At 47.5% G+C, this 15,591-nt stretch overlaps 1 protein-coding gene across 7 annotated transcripts in view; it reads left to right on the forward strand.

Moving 5' to 3' along the window:
• LOC135557908 (gephyrin) overlaps positions 1 to 15,591 on the forward strand; it is a 155,284-nt gene that overhangs the window by 112,001 nt on the left and 27,692 nt on the right. For 5 of the 7 annotated variants that reach the window (XM_064991602.1, XM_064991603.1, XM_064991604.1 and 2 more), the window contains exon 9: positions 8,941 to 9,015. The exons of the other annotated variants lie outside the window; for them this stretch is intronic. In XM_064991602.1, coding sequence (XP_064847674.1) covers positions 8,941 to 9,015 — 75 coding nt within the window. The remainder of the gene's footprint in view (positions 1 to 8,940; positions 9,016 to 15,591) is intronic. 7 annotated transcript variants of the gene reach the window in all.

A 15,591-nucleotide genomic window follows, 5' to 3' on the forward strand; every position in this document is an offset into this window, starting at 1 on the left:
ACAGATCAAACAGGGTTAGAATGGTCTGAGGCCTACGGGTTACCATCATCTACAGATCAAACAGGGTTAGAATGGTCTGAGGTCTACGGGTTACCATCATCTACAGATCAAACAGGGTTAGAATGGTCTGAGGCCTACGGGTTACCATCATCTACAGATCAAACAGGGTTAGAATGGTCTGAGGCCTACGGGTTACCATCATCTACAGATCAAACCGGGTTAGAATGGTCTGAGGCCTACGGGTTACCATCATCTACAGATCAAACAGGGTTAGAATGGTCTGAGGCCTACGGGTTACCATCATCTACAGATCAAACCGGGTTAGAATGGTCTGAGGCCTACGGGTTACCATCATCTACAGATCAAACAGGGTTAGAATGGTCTGAGGCCTACGGGTTACCATCATCTACAGATCAAACCGGTTTAGAATGGTCTGAGGTCTACGGGTTACCATCATCTACAGATCAAACAGGGTTAGAATGGTCTGAGGCCTACGGGTTACCATCATCTACAGATCCAACAGGGTTAGAATGGTCTGAGGCCTACGGGTTACCATCATCTACAGATCAAACAGGGTTAGACAGTTATGGGGGTGTTAATATGAGAGTTTGTGTTATGTTTTCTATGTACAGCATCTTTCCCACAGTTAGTAAATGTTTTGATGCTTTGCTTGGGTCATTCACTTACACACACACACACACACACGTGCCATAATGCCCTTGACTCTCGGCTTACCTGGGACAGACACACTGATGCTGCGTTCATGTGTTACTCAGAACTAGGAAACTCGTAAATGTCTAACAGGGAAACGGGGTACAACAACGCTATCCGAGTAACACTTGGATGGCCATTTTGTATTGTTTTGGACTTCAAAAGCTCCAAGTCTGGATGCGTCTGATTACTTCTGATCATTCTGATAGCACATGAACACAGCATGAGACACAGTGGTGGGCCTCCTGACGGACAGGGGTAGTGTCTGTCTCACAGTCTGTCTGTCCTGCTATGTTAACCGTGTTCTCTTCTCCCCTCCTCCTCCTTCTCCTCCTCTTCCTTCTGTCTCGTGGCACTAGGCGCGGCTCCCCTCCTGTTCATCCACCCTAAGCATTGCTGAGGTACTCCTGCATGACTTCTAATGCATCGCCATGGCCACCGTCGTCATGGCATTTTCATGGCTTCAGTTACCACGGCCCCCCTCCTCCTCTTTCACCTGGCATGCTTGCTCACCCCCCCCCCCCTCCCCCCCACACACACACACACACAGAACCACTTAGGGTCATCACCGCACCATCCAATCCACACACTCTTACTGACATGTGATTTTAAGTACAGTGTTAGAGTTGAAACATCATGGTAGTCAGATGTTGATTGTACCCACAGTGCATTGCTCCACCCCTCATCTGGTTTTGAGCTTGGCTTGGTCCACCTCCATCTCTAACAGGCACCTCTCCTGTGGTTGACACTCTTGTAGTATTGATTTAACTGTTACATAAGGAGATTTACGATTGGGATGGAATATGGTGTCCATCCCCAATAGATGGGCAGTGGAAGGACACTTCCACCCTGTCAGTAGATTTCCTCTCAGCAACTATTTAGAAAAGCCAGGGAAACGCTGGACACTAAGGGCTCTGATGCAATAGGCGAGAGTAGGGTAAGTTGAGCCAAAACGGTAAGTTGAGCCACCCCCTTACATTAATGACTTGTTGCAAATCCAATCAGTCTTCCACATTGATTCAACGTCATCACATTATTACACTGCTCAAAAAAATAAAGGGAACACTTAAACAACACAATGTAACTCCAAGTCAATCACACTTCTGTGAAATCAAACTGTCCACTTAGGAAGCAACACTGATTGACAATACTTTTCACATGCTGTTGTGCAAATGGAATAGACAACAGGTGGAAATTATAGGCATTTAGCAAGACACCCCCAATAAAGGAGTGGTTCTGCAGGTGGTGACCACAGACCACTTCTCAGTTCCTATGCTTCCTGGCTGATATTTTGGTCACTTTTGAATGCTGGCGGTGCTTTCACTCTAGTGGTAGCATGAGACGGACTCTACAACCCACACAAGTGGCTCAGGTAGTGCAGCTCATCCAGGATGGCACATCACTGCGAGCTGTGGCAAGAAGGTTTATTGTGTCTGTCAGCGTAGTGTCCAGAGCATGGGGGCGCTACCAGGAGACAGGCCAGTACATCAGGAGACGTGGAGGAGGCCGTAGGAGGGCAACAACCCAGCAGTAGGATCCCTACCTCCGCCTTTGTGCAAGGAGGAGCAGGAGGAGCACTGTCAGTGCCCTGCAAAATGACCTCCAGCAGGCCACAAATGTGCATGTGTCTGCTCAAATGGTCAGAAACAGACTCCACGAGGGTGGTATGAGGGCCTGACGTCTACAGGTGGGCGTTGTGCTTACAGCCCAACACCGTGCAGGACGTTTTTCATTTGCCAGAGAACACCAAGATTGGCAAATTCGCCACTGGCGCCCTGTGCTCTTCACAGATGAAAGCAGGTTCACACTGAGCACATGTGACAGACGTGACAGAGTCTGGAGACGCCGTGGAGAACGTTCTGCTGCCTGCAACATCCTCCAGCATGACCGGTTTGGCGGTGGGTCAGTCATGGTGTGGGGTGGCATTTCTTTGGGGGGGACGCACAGCCCTCCATGTGCTCGCCAGAGGTAGCCTGACTGCCATTAGGTACTGAGATGAGATCCTCAGACCCCTTGTGAGACCATATGCTGGTGCGATTGGCCATGGGTTCCTCCTAATGCAAGACAATGCTAGACCTCGTGTGGCTGGAGTGTGTCAGCAGTTCCTGCAAGAGGAAGGCATTGATGCTATGGACTGGCCCGCCCGTTCCCCAGACCTGAATCCAATTGCGCACATCTGGGACATCATGTCTCGCTCCATCCACCAACGCCACGTTGCACCACAGACTGTCCAGGAGTTGGCGGATGCTTTAGTCCAGGTCTGGGAGGAGATCCCTCAGGAGACCATCCACCACCTCATCAGGAGCATGCCCAGGCGTTGTAGGGAGGTCATACAGGCATGTGGAGGCCACACACACTACTGAGCCTCACTTTGACTTGTTTTAAGGACATTACATCAAAGTTGGATCAGCCTGTAGTGTGGTTGTCCACTTTAATTTTGAGTGTAACTCCAAATCCAGACCTCCGTGGGTTGATACATTTGATTTCCACTGATCATTTTTGTGTGATTTTGTTGTCAGCACATTCAACTATGTAAAGAAAAAAGTATTTCATAAGAATATTTCATTCATTCAGATCTAGGATGTGGTATTTTAGTGTTCCCTTTATTTTTTTGAGCAGTGTATTTATTTGTTGAAATGCGTAAACGATGTTGATTCAACCAAGAGAAAATAGACCTTTTTTTCCACCAGTACACCAACACACACACAGCCAATATCACTGTCCTTCACTCACTAACTAACTCACTAACTAACTCACTAACTAACTCACTAACTCACTAACTAACTCACTAACACTAAGTCTCTCACTAACACTAAGTCTCTCACTAACACTAAGTCTCTCAATAACACTAAGTCTCTCACTAACACTAAGTCTCTCACTAACACTAAGTCTCTCACTAACACTAAGTCTCTCACTAACACTAAGTCTCTCACTAACACTAAGTCTCTCACTAACACTAAGTCTCTCACTAACACTAAGTCTCTCACTAACACTAAGTCTCTCACTAACACTAACTCACTCTCTCACCAACACTAACTCACTCTCTCACCAACACTCAGTCTCTCACCAACACTCAGTCTCTCACCAACACTCAGTCTCTCACCAACACTCAGTCTCTCACCAACACTCACTAACTATAACTCCCTGTCAGACCCCATGCAAAATGTGCTTTAGTTTGGAGTGAAAACTCTTGAGAAGTTGCCATCACATTATTTGGTTGTTATTTCATCCATTTTTGATTCTGTATCGTCGTAGTAGTGCTTGTTTTGCAGTCAGTGGACTTTTTTTTGCAAAGTATTTTCTTTAAAAAAATGGATTGCTGTATGTGTGTCTGGGCAGTAGTCCTGGCTTGGATCTCTCTGTGTCTGGGCAGTAGTCCTGGCTTGGATCTCTCTGTGTGTCTGGGCAGTAGTCCTGGCTTGGATATCTCTGTGTGTCTGGGCAGTAGTCCTGGCTTGGATCTCTCTGTGTGTCTGGGCAGTAGTCCTGGCTTGGATCTCTCTGTGTGTCTGGGCAGTAGTCCTGGCTTGGATCTCTGTGTGTCTGGGCAGTAGTCCTGGCTTGGATCTCTGTGTGTCTGGGCAGTAGTCCTGGCTTGGATCTCTCTGTGTCTGGGCAGTAGTCCTGGCTTGGATCTCTCTGTGTGTCTGGGCAGTAGTCCTGGCTTGGATCTCTCTGTGTGTCTGGGCAGTAGTCCTGGCTTGGATCTCTCTGTGTGTCTGGGCAGTAGTCCTGGCTTGGATCTCTCTGTGTGTCTGGGCAGTAGTCCTGGCTTGGATCTCTGTGTGTCTGGGCAGTAGTCCTGGCTTGGATCTCTGTGTGTCTGGGCAGTAGTCCTGGCTTGGATCTCTGTGTGTCTGGGCAGTAGTCCTGGCTTGGATCTCTGTGTGTCTGGGCAGTAGTCCTGGCTTGGATCTCTGTGTGTCTGGGCAGTAGTCCTGGCTTGGATCTCTCTGTGTGTCTGGGCAGTAGTCCTGGCTTGGATCTCTCTGTGTGTCTGGGCAGTAGTCCTGGCTTGGATCTCTGTGTGTCTGGGCAGTAGTCCTGGCTTGGATCTCTCTGTGTGTCTGGGCAGTAGTCCTGGCTTGGATCTCTCTGTGTGTCTGGGCAGTAGTCCTGGCTTGGATCTCTCTGTGTGTCTGGGCAGTAGTCCTGGCTTGGATCTCACTGTGTGTCTGGGCAGTAGTCCTGGCTTGGATCTCTCTGTGTGTCTGGGCAGTAGTCCTGGCTTGGATCTCTCTGTGTGTCTGGGCAGTAGTCCTGGCTTGGATCTCACTGTGTGTCTGGGCAGTAGTCCTGGCTTCAAATCAAATCAAATTTTATTTGTCACATACACATGGTTAGCAGATGTTAATGCAAGTGTAGCGAAATGCTTATTCTTCCAGTTCCGACAATGCAGTAATAACCAACAAGTAATCTAACTAACAATTCCAAAACTAATTTCTTATACACAGTGTAAGGGGATAAAGAATATGTACATAAAGATATGAATGAGTGATGGTGCAGAGCAGCATAGGCAAGATACAGTAGATGGTATCGAGTACAGTATATACATATGAGATGAGTATTTAAACAAAGTGGCAGCATAGTTAAAGTGGCTAGTGATACATGTATTACATAAGGATGCAGTAGATGATAGAGTACAGTATATACGTATACATATGAGATGAATAATGTAGGGTATGTAAACATTATATTAGGTAGCATTGTTTAAAGTGGCTAGTGATATATTTTACATCCTTTCCCATCAATTCCCATTATTGAAGTGGCTGGAGTTGAGTCAGTGTGTTGGCAGCAGCCACTCAATGTTAGTGGTTGCTGTTTAACAGTCTGATGGCCTTGAGATAGAAGCTATTTTTCAGTCTCTCGGTCCCAGCTTTGATGCACCTGTACTGACCTCGCCTTCTGGGTGATAGCGGGGTGAACAGGCAGTGGCTCGGGTGGGTGTTGTCCTTGATGATCTTTGTGGCCTTCCTGTAACATCGGGTGGTGTAGGTGTCCTGGAGGGCAGGTAGTTTGCCCCCGGTGATACGTTTGCAGACCTCACTACCCTCTGGAGAGCCTTACGGTTGTGGGCGGAGCAGTTGCGGTGATACAGCCCGCCAGGATGCTCTTGATTGTGCATCTGTAGAAGTTTGTGAGTGCTTTTGGTGACAAGCCGAATTTCTTCAGCCTCCTGAGGTTGAAGAGGCACTGCTGCGCCTTCTTCACGATGATGTCTGTGTGAGTGGACCAATTCAGTTTGTCTGTGATGTGTATGCCGAGGAACTTAAAACTTACTACCCTCTCCACTACTGTTCCATCGATGTGGATAGGAGGGTGTTCCCTCTGCTGTTTCCTGAAGTCCACAATCATCTCCTTAGTTTTGTTGACGTTGAGTGTGAGGTTATTGTCCTGACACCACACTCCGAGGGCCCTCACCTCCTCCCTGTAGGCCGTCTCGTCGTTGTTGGTAATCAAGCCTACCACTGTTGTGTCGTCCTCAAACTTGATTGAGTTGGAGGTGTGCGTTGCCGCGCAGTCGTGGGTGAACAGGGAGTACAGGAGAGGGCTCAGAACGCACCCTTGTGGGGCCCCAGTGTTGAGGATCAGCGGGGTGGAGATGTTGTTGCCTACCCTCACCACCTGGGGGCGGCCCGTCAGGAAGTCCAGTACCCAGTTGCACAGGGCGGGGTCGAGACCCAGGGTCTCGAGCTTGATGACGAGCTTGGAGGGTAATATGGTGTTAAATGCCGAGCTGTAGTCGATGAACAGCATTCTCACATAGGTATTCCTCTTGTCCAGATGGGTTAGGGCAGTGTGCAGTGTGGTTGAGATTGCGTCGTCTGTGGACCTATTTGGGCGGTAAGCAAATTGGAGTGGGTCTATGGTGTCAGGTAGGGTGGAGGTGATATGGTCCTTGACTAGTCTCTCAAAGCACTTCATGATGACGGAAGTGAGTGCCTCGGGGCGGTAGTCGTTTAGCCCAGTTACCTTAGCTTTCTTGGGAACAGGAACAATGGTGGCCCTCTTGAAGCATGTGGGAACAGCAGACTGGTATAGGGATTGATTGAATATGTCCGTAAACACACCAGCCAGCTGGTCTGCACATGCTCTGAGGGCGCGGCTGGGGATGCCGTCTGGGCTTGCAGCCTTGCGAGGGTTAACACGTTTAAATGTTTTACTCACCTCGGCTGCAGTGAAGGGGAGACCGCATGTATCCGTTGCAGGCCGTGTCAGTGGCACTGTATTGTCCTCAAAGCGGGCATTAAAAAGTTATTTAGTCTGCCTGGGAGCAAGACATCCTGGTTCGTGACTGAGCTGGATTTATTCTTATAGTCCGTGATTGACTGTAGACCCTGCCACATACCTCTTGTGTCTGAGCCGTTGAATTGAGATTCTACTTTGTCTCTATACTGACGCTTAGCTTGTTTGGTAGCCTTACGGAGGGAATAGCTGCACTGTTTGTATTCAGTCATATTACCAGTCATCTTGCCCTGATTAAAACCAGTGGTTCGCGCTTTCAGTTTCACGCGAATGCTGCCATCAATCCACGGTTTCTGGTTAGGGAATGTCTTAATCGTTGCTATGGGAACGACATCTTCAACACACGTTCTAATGAACTCGCACACCGAATCAGCGTATTCGTCAATGTTGTTGCCTAACGCAATATGAAACATGTCCCTGTCCACGTGATGGAAGCGGTCTTGGAGTGTGGAATCAGCTTGGTCGGACCAGCGTTGGACAGACCTCAGCGTGGGAGCTTCTTGTTTCAGTTTCTGTCTGTAGGCAGGGATCAGCAAAATGGAGTCGTGGTCAGCTTTTCCGAAAGGGGGGCGGGGCAGGGCCTTATATGCGTCGCGGAAGTTAGAATAACAGTGATCCAAGGTTTTGCCAGCCCTGGTGGCGCAATCGATATGCTGATACATTTTAGGGAGTCTTGTTTTCAGATTAGGCTTGTTAAAATCCCCAGCTACAATGAATGCAGCCTCAGGATGTATGGATTCCAGTTTGCAAAGAGTCAAATAAAGTTCGTTCAGAGCCATCGATGTGTCTGCTTGGGGGGAATATATACGGCTGTGATTATAATCGAAGAGAATTCTCTTGGTAGATAATGCGGTCTGCATTTGATTTTGAGGAATTCTAAATCAGGTGAACAGAAGGATTTGAGTTCCTGTATGTTTCTGTGATCACACCACGTCTCATTAGCCATAAGGCATACGCCCCCACCCCTCTTCTTACCAGAAAGGTGTTTGTTTCTGTCGGCGCGATGCGTGGAGAAACCCGCTGGCTGCACCGCCACCGAGAGCGTCTCTCCAGTGAGCCATGTTTCCGTGAAGCAAAGAACGTTACAGTCTCTGATGTCCCTCTGGAATGCTACCCTTGCTCGGATTTCATCAACCTTGTTGTCAAGAGACTGGACATTGGTGAGAAGAATGCTAGGGAGTGGTGCACGATGTGCCCGTCTACGTAGCCTGACCAGAAGACCGCCTTTGTTTCCCTCTTTTACGAAGTCGTTTTTTTGGGTCGCCGGCTGGGATCCATTCCGTTGTCCTGGTTGAAAGGCAGAACACAGGATCCGCTTCGCGACAGTCATATTCTTGGTCGTACTGATGGTGAGTTGACGCTGATCTTATATTCAGTAGTTCTTCTCGACTGTATGTAATGAAACCTAAGATGACCTGGGGTACTAATGTAAGAAATAACACGTAAAAAAAAACAAAAAACTGCATAGTTTCCTAGGAACGCGAAGCGAGGCGGCCATCTCTGTCGGCGCCGGAAGTATACTTGGCTTGGATCTCTCTGTGTGTCTGGGCAGTAGTCCTGGCTTGGATCTCTCTGTGTGTCTGGGCAGTAGTCCTGGCTTGGATCTCTCTGTGTGTCTGGGCAGTAGTCCTGGCTTGGATCTCTCTGTGTGTCTGGGCAGTAGTCCTGGCTTGGATCTCTCTGTGTGTGTGTGTGTGTGTCTCATGGGTAGCTTGTGGGTGGGTGTGTGTGTTTTTGTTTCACTGTGTGTGTGTGTGTGTGTGTATGTGTGCGTGCGTCCGTGCTTGCGTGCGTGCATGTGATTGTGTGCCCACGTGTATGTGTGTGTGTTAGGTCAAAACTATACATGTGTTCTAATGTAATGTACCAGGACATTTGCATGCTTTCCTACCTGCGTGCCTGTGTGTGTGTGTGTGCGTATGTGGTGTGTGACGCTTGATGGCGTGTGTGAAGGCGAGTGACCTATCCTGTGGCTTTCTCCAGGCCTCACGGAGAGAGTTCAGGGCTCACCTGGATGAGGTCATCACGCTCAAGTCAAGGTACTCTACCTTGGACCAGGTAAACCCCCCTTACCTTCTATCTACCCCCTCCCCCTTCTATCTACCCCCTCCCCTTCTATCTACCCCCTCCCCCTTACCTTCTATCTACCCCCTCCCCCTTACCTTCTATCAACCCCCTTACCTTCGATCTACCCCCTCCCCTTCTATCTACCCCCTCCCCCCCTTACCTTCTATCTACCCCCATCCCCCTTACCTTCTATCTACCCCCATCCCCCTTACCTTCTATCTACCCCCTCCCCTTCTATCTACCCCCTCCCCCTTACCTTCTATCTACCCCCTCCCCCTTGCCTTCTATCTACCCCCCCTTGCCTTACCTTCTTCTGTCCATCAATAGCAAAGCCCATACAGTGGAGTACTTTACACTAGGGTTGGAAATAGATGGTGTTCAGTAGAGTTGAAGATCGATAGTGTTCAGTGGAGTTAGAGGATAGTGTTTGTTACAATAGGGTTGGAGATAGGATAGTGTACAGTAGGGTTGGAGATAGGATAGTGTTCAGTAGGGTTGGAGATAGGATAGTGTACAGTACAGTAGGGTTGGAGATAGGATAGTGTACAGTAGGGTTGGAGATAGGATAGTGTTCAGTAGGGTTGGAGATAGGATAGTGTACAGTAGGGTTGGAGATAGGATAGTGTTCAGTAGGGTTGGAGATAGGATAGTGTTCAGTACAGTAGGGTTGGAGATAGGATAGTGTTCAGTACAGTAGGGTTGGAGATAGGATAGTGTACAGTACAGTAGGGTTGGAGATAGGATAGTGTTCAGTAGGGTTGGAGATAGGATAGTGTACAGTACAGTAGGGTTGGAGATAGGATAGTGTACAGTAGGGTTGGAGATAGGATAGTGTTCAGTAGGGTTGGAGATAGGATAGTGTACAGTAGGGTTGGAGATAGGATAGTGTTCAGTAGGGTTGGAGATAGGATAGTGTACAGTAGGGTTGGAGATAGGATAGTGTTCAGTACAGTAGGGTTGGAGATAGGATAGTGTACAGTAGGGTTGGAGATAGGATAGTGTACAGTAGGGTTGGAGATAGGATAGTGTACAGTACAGTAGGGTTGGAGATAGGATAGTGTACAGTAGGGTTGGAGATAGGATAGTGTACAGTAGGGTTGGAGATAGGATAGTGTACAGTAGGGTTGGAGATAGGATAGTGTACAGTAGGGTTGGAGATAGGATAGTGTTCAGTAGGGTTGGAGATAGGATAGTGTTCAGTACAGTAGGGTTGGAGATAGGATAGTGTTCAGTAGGGTTGGAGATAGGATAGTGTTCAGTACAGTAGGGTTGGAGATAGGATAGTGTTCAGTAGGGTTGGAGATAGGATAGTGTTCAGTAGGGTTGGAGATAGGATAGTGTTCAGTAGGGTTGGAGATAGGATAGTGTACAGTAGGGTTGGAGATAGGATAGTGTACAGTAGGGTTGGAGATAGGATAGTGTACAGTAGGGTTGGAGATAGGATAGTGTACAGTAGGGTTGGAGATAGGATAGTGTACAGTACAGTAGGGTTGGAGATAGGATAGTGTACAGTAGGGTTGGAGATAGGATAGTGTACAGTAGGGTTGGAGATAGGATAGTGTACAGTAGGGTTGGAGATAGGATAGTGTACAGTAGGGTTGGAGATAGGATAGTGTTCAGTAGGGTTGGAGATAGGATAGTGTTCAGTACAGTAGGGTTGGAGATAGGATAGTGTTCAGTAGGGTTGGAGATAGGATAGTGTTCAGTACAGTAGGGTTGGAGATAGGATAGTGTTCAGTAGGGTTGGAGATAGGATAGTGTTCAGTACAGTAGGGTTGGAGATAGGATAGTGTTCAGTAGGGTTGGAGATAGGATAGTGTTCAGTAGGGTTGGAGATAGGATAGTGTTCAGTAGGGTTGGAGATAGGATAGTGTACAGTAGGGTTGGAGATAGGATAGTGTACAGTAGGGTTGGAGATAGGATAGTGTTCAGTAGGGTTGGAGATAGGATAGTGTTCAGTACAGTAGGGTTGGAGATAGGATAGTGTTCAGTAGGGTTGGAGATAGGATAGTGTTCAGTAGGGTTGGAGATAGGATAGTGTTTAGTAGGGTTGGAGATAGGATAGTGTTCAGTAGGGTTGGAGATAGGATAGTGTACAGTAGGGTTGGAGATAGGATAGTGTACAGTAGGGTTGGAGATAGGATAGTGTACAGTAGGGTTGGAGATAGGATAGTGTACAGTAGAGTTGGAGATAGGATAGTGTACAGTAGGGTTGGAGATAGGATAGTGTACAGTAGGGTTGGAGATAGGATAGTGTACAGTAGGGTTGGAGATAGGATAGTGTACAGTAGGGTTGGAGATAGGATAGTGTACAGTAGGGTTGGAGATAGGATAGTGTACAGTAGGGTTGGAGATAGGATAGTGTACAGTAGGGTTGGAGATAGGATAGTGTACAGTAGGGTTGGAGATAGGATAGTGTACAGTAGGGTTGGAGATAGGATAGTGTACAGTAGGGTTGGAGATAGGATAGTGTACAGTAGGGTTGGAGATAGGATAGTGTTCAGTAGGGTTGGAGATAGGATAGTGTTCAGTAGGGTTGGAGATAGGATAGTGTTCAGTAGGGTTGGAGATAGGATAGTGTTCAGTAGGGTTGGAGATAGGATAGTGTTCAGTACAGTAGGGTTGGAGATAGGATAGTGTTCAGTAGCGTTGGAGATAGGATAGTGTTCAGTAGCGTTGGAGATAGGATAGTGTACAGTAGGGTTGGAGATAGGATAGTGTACAGTAGGGTTGGAGATAGGATAGTGTTCAGTAGGGTTGGAGATAGGATAGTGTACAGTAGGGTTGGAGATAGGATAGTGTACAGTAGGGTTGGAGATAGGATAGTGTACAGTAGGGTTGGAGATAGGATAGTGTTCAGTAGGGTTGGAGATAGGATAGTGTTCAGTACAGTAGGGTTGGAGATAGGATAGTGTTCAGTAGGGTTGGAGATAGGATAGTGTTCAGTAGGGTTGGAGATAGGATAGTGTTCAGTAGGGTTGGAGATAGGATAGTGTTCAGTAGGGTTGGAGATAGGATAGTGTACAGTAGGGTTGGAGATAGGATAGTGTACAGTAGGGTTGGAGATAGGATAGTGTACAGTAGGGTTGGAGATAGGATAGTGTACAGTACAGTAGGGTTGGAGATAGGATAGTGTACAGTAGGGTTGGAGATAGGATAGTGTACAGTAGGGTTGGAGATAGGATAGTGTACAGTAGGGTTGGAGATAGGATAGTGTACAGTAGGGTTGGAGATAGGATAGTGTACAGTAGGGTTGGAGATAGGATAGTGTACAGTAGGGTTGGAGATAGGATAGTGTACAGTAGGGTTGGAGATAGGATAGTGTACAGTAGGGTTGGAGATAGGATAGTGTTCAGTAGGGTTGGAGATAGGATAGTGTTCAGTACAGTAGGGTTGGAGATAGGATAGTGTTCAGTAGGGTTGGAGATAGGATAGTGTTCAGTACAGTAGGGTTGGAGATAGGATAGTGTTCAGTAGGGTTGGAGATAGGATAGTGTTCAGTAGGGTTGGAGATAGGATAGTGTTCAGTAGGGTTGGAGATAGGATAGTGTACAGTAGGGTTGGAGATAGGATAGTGTACAGTAGGGTTGGAGATAGGATAGTGTTCAGTAGGGTTGGAGATAGGATAGTGTTCAGTACAGTAGGGTTGGAGATAGGATAGTGTTCAGTAGGGTTGGAGATAGGATAGTGTTCAGTAGGGTTGGAGATAGGATAGTGTTTAGTAGGGTTGGAGATAGGATAGTGTTCAGTAGGGTTGGAGATAGGATAGTGTACAGTAGGGTTGGAGATAGGATAGTGTACAGTAGGGTTGGAGATAGGATAGTGTACAGTAGGGTTGGAGATAGGATAGTGTACAGTAGGGTTGGAGATAGGATAGTGTACAGTAGAGTTGGAGATAGGATAGTGTACAGTAGGGTTGGAGATAGGATAGTGTACAGTAGGGTTGGAGATAGGATAGTGTACAGTAGGGTTGGAGATAGGATAGTGTACAGTAGGGTTGGAGATAGGATAGTGTACAGTAGGGTTGGAGATAGGATAGTGTACAGTAGGGTTGGAGATAGGATAGTGTACAGTAGGGTTGGAGATAGGATAGTGTACAGTAGGGTTGGAGATAGGATAGTGTACAGTAGGGTTGGAGATAGGATAGTGTACAGTAGGGTTGGAGATAGGATAGTGTTCAGTAGGGTTGGAGATAGGATAGTGTTCAGTAGGGTTGGAGATAGGATAGTGTACAGTAGGGTTGGAGATAGGATAGTGTTCAGTAGGGTTGGAGATAGGATAGTGTTCAGTACAGTAGGGTTGGAGATAGGATAGTGTTCAGTAGGGTTGGAGATAGGATAGTGTTCAGTAGCGTTGGAGATAGGATAGTGTACAGTAGGGTTGGAGATAGGATAGTGTACAGTAGGGTTGGAGATAGGATAGTGTACAGTAGGGTTGGAGATAGGATAGTGTACAGTAGGGTTGGAGATAGGATAGTGTACAGTAGGGTTGGAGATAGGATAGTGTACAGTAGGGTTGGAGATAGGATAGTGTTCAGTAGGGTTGGAGATAGGATAGTGTACAGTAGGGTTGGAGATAGGATAGTGTACAGTAGGGTTGGAGATAGGATAGTGTACAGTAGGGTTGGAGATAGGATAGTGTTCAGTAGGGTTGGAGATAGGATAGTGTTCAGTACAGTAGGGTTGGAGATAGGATAGTGTTCAGTAGCGTTGGAGATAGGATAGTGTTCAGTAGGGTTGGAGATAGGATAGTGTTCAGTAGGGTTGGAGATAGGATAGTGTTCAGTACAGTAGGGTTGGAGATAGGATAATGTACCATACTTCTCTCCCCATGCCTCTCTAGAACTCCTCCACTGTTCATTCTCTGTCATTCATTACTCATCTAGTCGTGGTGTGCCTGTGGGGAGGGGAGCATTTATTTTAGCATTGTTGTTGTTTATGTATGTGTTTTTGTTAATATATATGAGAAGACATGCATGTGAATGTCCTTGTACCAGAGAATAGGCGGGTGGGTGCCACAGTAGCATACAGTCAGTATAGCCAGAGGAAGTGCTGAAGGTTAGCCCTGGAGAATTCTAGAGTAGTCGTGTGGAGCAGAGAGCCAACCAGGGACATCTCTCCCTCTCTCTCTCTCTCCCGCCTCTCCCGCCCCTCTCTCCCTTGTTCCCTCCCCTCTCTTCCTCCTCTCCCTCCCCTCTCTCCCCCTTAGGCGCTGCTTTGGGAATTGAGTCTCATCTTTGGAGAGCTGCAGAAGAACTCCTCCTCCTCCCCTTTCTCCCTCCCCTCTCTTCTATCCCTCTCCCCTGTGGGACATGTCATTGGTGGAGGAGGTTGGAACTCCTCCTCTCCTCACTTCCCCTCTCCTGAACTCTGCTCTCCTCAACTCTGCTCTCTGCTCTACTCTCCTCTGCTCTACTCTCCTCTGCTCTCCTCAACTCTGCTCTCCTCTGCTCTACTCTCCTCAACTCTGCTCTCCTCAACTCTGCTCTCCTCTTCTTCCCTCCTATCATCCTCTCCCCTCCTCTCATTCTCTGCTCCCCTCCCTGCCCAATGTCACAGCCCTCTCCTCTTCCTCTCCTCCCCTCCCTGCCCAATGTCACAGCCCTCTCCTCTTCCTCTCCTCCCCTCCCTGCCCAATGTCACAGCCCTCTCCTCTTCCTCTCCTCCCCTCCCTGCCCAATGTCACAGCCCTCTCCTCTTCCTCTCCTCCTAAATCTTCCTCTTTGCATAATTTGTGTTACAGTGCCTTTGTTTTTCTGCTGAGCTCAGCACAGAAACACAGAAACAGTCCCCTCATCCCGCTCCTTAAACCTCTTCTCTTATTGGTCCATTGATTTACCCCCGGGCATTTAGCTTAGCATGCGTCGCCGTCCACTAAGAGATCTTTCTCCCTGATCCAGCCTCCGCACTCGCCACTTGCTGTACCTCCCAACCCCTCCCCACGTCCCTCCACCTCTACCCACCCCTCTGCCATTGATCTCCGTGGCCGATCGTCATGACAACCCGTCGTCAGGCCGTTTTAGGGTGTTTCTGCAGCGACTATCAGGTTGCCGTGTAAAGCGATTAGGGTTGTTGGCAGATGTGTGTTTTGTATTCTTGGCACTCTGTATTAGGTAGCTGTATTGTCAGGGTCTAGCCCAATGCAAGCTCTGCTACACACACACACACACACACACAGAGAAACACACAGACACAGTTACTCAGCATATTCACACATGATGTTTCAAAAGTTTACTCAAACAAATACACCTACACATACATACAGTGTGTTCGGAAAGTACACAAATCCCGAGACTTTTTCCACATTTTGTTACAGCCTTATTCTAAAATGGATTAAATAGTTTTTTCCCTCATCAATCTACGCACAATACCCCTTAATAACAAAGCAAAAACAGATTAAGACATTTTTGAAAATGTATTAAAAAAAACAACTGAAAATTACATTTGCATAAGTATTCAGACCCTTGGGCAGTTTGTTGAAGCACCGTTGGCAGCGATTACAGCCTTGAGTCTTCTTGGATATGATGCTACAAGCTTGGCACACTTGTATTTGGGGAGTTTCTCCCAT

This window comes from Oncorhynchus masou, chromosome 16, assembly GCF_036934945.1.
Source record: "Oncorhynchus masou masou isolate Uvic2021 chromosome 16, UVic_Omas_1.1, whole genome shotgun sequence".
Classification (NCBI taxonomy): Eukaryota; Metazoa; Chordata; class Actinopteri; order Salmoniformes; family Salmonidae; genus Oncorhynchus; species Oncorhynchus masou.